General features: G+C 36.6%; 1 protein-coding gene across 1 annotated transcript; it reads left to right on the top strand.

Annotated features, from left to right (window-relative positions):
• The first annotated feature begins 1,929 nt into the window (after positions 1–1,929).
• Positions 1,930–2,280, top strand: LOC142176190 (uncharacterized). The gene has a single exon (XM_075243302.1). It carries the CDS (start codon positions 1,930–1,932, stop codon positions 2,278–2,280), a length of 351 nt encoding a protein of 116 aa, XP_075099403.1.
• The last annotated feature ends 523 nt before the right edge of the window (positions 2,281–2,803 follow it).

The raw sequence follows: 2,803 nt of genomic DNA, 5'->3' as shown, positions 1-2,803 counted from the left end.
ATAACCGTTGCAATATGTTGCAATATCCGTACAATAGGATACAAATAATTGTTCCAATATATAAAGAATTGTTACAATATATCATGCAAACCGTCGCAATAGACTTAAAAGTCGTCAGTATAATTATAACACAACAGTTTATAACCGTTCCAATACAATAGAAAACCGTTCCCATAGACTAGTCAATGGTTGCAGCTATAACCGTTACAATAGCCGTATACAGAGACGGTTTGCAAACCATTACAAATAACTGTTCTAGTTGACCTATTGTAAAGCTGAATCTCGGAACGCATCATAAACCGTCCCATTAGCCCTACAGAGATGGTTTTGATATCTATAGTAGTGAGCTGTCATCGGGTGCAAACGAGCGATTAGTGCCGAACAAGTCCCGAAGACGGAGCAGCCGGTAACAAGGATTCGCAGCATTGTTATCGGGTAGCATTCTTTGGACATCTATTACAGAGAATATTTGCATTTAAATCCAACCTTATGCGCCCATCAATGACGATTTTATTCTCATTCAAGAGGAGCTTTATTTGAGGATCGTGTCCCCCCCCCCCCTAAATAGGCTATAAATAAAAGGACTAACAATCATTGTGGACACAAGAAACTCTGTATACAAAAAGCTATAATCTATTGTTTATTTGTGCTCAATTTGAACACCTGAACATTGCATTCGCTCACATCACATAAAAGGCTAAGTTCTTAATCAGGCTTGTTATCTCTCTAAATTTCATTTGATAATCTTATTTTTGTTCTCATTAAGTTATCACTTTTGGAGATTCTCTTGTCTATAAACTATGCAATTAATTCAACCGTACCGTTTTACGAGTAAATAGTTTGGCGCCCAACGTGAGGCATAAACAGATGTGTGATTGCTTTGATCCATTCATTTGTTACTAACAAGTTTTGACTTTTTTTCTTAGTAAAAATCCGATATGGCAGCTAATGATGTTGTTGAGTATTGAGATTTTGATGATTACAAAGTTTGTTTAGGTGCAATGTTCGAAAAACCAGGTACTCAACGAAGCTGCTTCACTGTTTTAAGAACCAGCTCCTCAGGACAAAGGACCAGCTTCTCTGATTGATGATTGTACATCTATGCAAGACAATAACTTAATCTCAAAGTTACACAGATTCGAGTTTTCTGGAATAAGGCTGCTACATGTGATAAGGGTTGTTTGCCAAGAAGATACGAATAATTCAGTGAGACACAAGAGTCCCAAAACTTGTGGAGTCCTTAGAACAATAGAAGTCCTATCAAATGAGAAACTGACTATGCATAGGACTCCTAGAAGATCTTGAAGTCCAGGTATTTAAATACTATATATTTTGGACTTCTGAGATTATCCTTTTACACATCAACTGAAGTACTATATTTTTTTCACTCTAGTCGAGTACCAATATTATATTCTTCTTGAGTTTCTAGTGAATATGATTTAGGAAATCGAATTCTAATCAAGTGTCACAAATAATTAGTGAGAGAGAGCGAGAGTTTGCTTTGCAAGTTAGAGTAACTTGTAAATCAAATAGTGTAGTAGGAGTACTGGAGAGTATTGAATTACAGTCTTGTAATTGATATATTTTGGCTTATTTTTCTAGTGGAGTTGAAGCTAAAAATCATACGTAGTAGGACGTGGTTTTTGTGCCTTTTGAGTCGGATGATTTTTCACGTAAAAATTGATGTGTTTACTTTACTGCTTATTTTACTTCACATTTAAGGAACACGATAAAGAACTAATTTTTTTAGTAATTCATACAGGCATTCAAACTAACAATTGGTATCAGAGTAGGTTATCTCACATGCACGGCTAACACCTAGAGAGATCTTGGAAGCAAGATGAGTGCTCCACCTAGAATTAATGAATGACAATCAACTACCAGACAACCCTATTCAATGGAAAATATTACAGTTGGTTGAAAATAAAAATGGAAGACTTCCTGACAGCTGAAGATTATGAACTATGGACCATAGTGTACCAAGGTCCATTGACTCCAACTAAACAAAATGCACAAAATAAAACAGTTCCTAAGGACCCCTCTGAATTTGTGGCAGCAAATTTCAGAATGATGGAGATGAATGCAAAGGCTAAGAAAATCTTTATCTGTGGACTTGGTCTTGATGAGTACAACAAAATTTCTATGTTCTCTAATGCAAAGCAGATATGGGATGCACTCCAAATTGCTTATGAAGGAACAAATCAAGTGAAGAGATCAGGGATAGAACTATTTATGAGAAACTATGAGCTCTTCTCTATGAAGGAGTCTGAGCCCATCTAGGAAATGATGACTAGGTTTACCATAATAACTAATGAATTGAAATCACTAGGAAAGGTATTTTCCTTAGAAGAGTTGGCCGACAAGGTTCTAAGGATCCGTCCAACTTCATGGGAATCAAAAGTAACAACGATCCAAGAAGCCAATGAGCTGGAAAAATCTCACTTGATGTGTTGGTTGGAAAGTTAAAGACTCGTGAAATGAAGAAGATGGAACTACACAAAGAAGAACCAAAGAAGGATAAGGCCTTGGTTCTTAAAGCGTCCGAAGAAGATAAATCTGATAATGATAATGCTGACCTATTAATGTTTGCTAAGTTTCATGAAAACTCCAAAAGTGCATCGAAGAGAGAGACCAGCGGTAAGACTGAGCAGATTGACAAAGCTAATTATGATGGGTGCTATAAGCGTAGCAAGCAAGATCACATGGTCAAGCAATGCCCAATGTGGGAAATTGAGTGGAGGAAAGAAGGAGCTAAAAAGGAGAAACAAGAGAAGATGAAAGAAAAGGGTTCCAACAAAGGAAA

This window comes from Nicotiana tabacum, chromosome 22, assembly GCF_000715075.1.
Source record: "Nicotiana tabacum cultivar K326 chromosome 22, ASM71507v2, whole genome shotgun sequence".
NCBI classification, from domain to species: domain Eukaryota; kingdom Viridiplantae; phylum Streptophyta; class Magnoliopsida; order Solanales; family Solanaceae; genus Nicotiana; species Nicotiana tabacum.
Note: the sequence above shows the minus strand (reverse complement) of the source record. Positions and strands in the feature narration are given on the sequence as shown.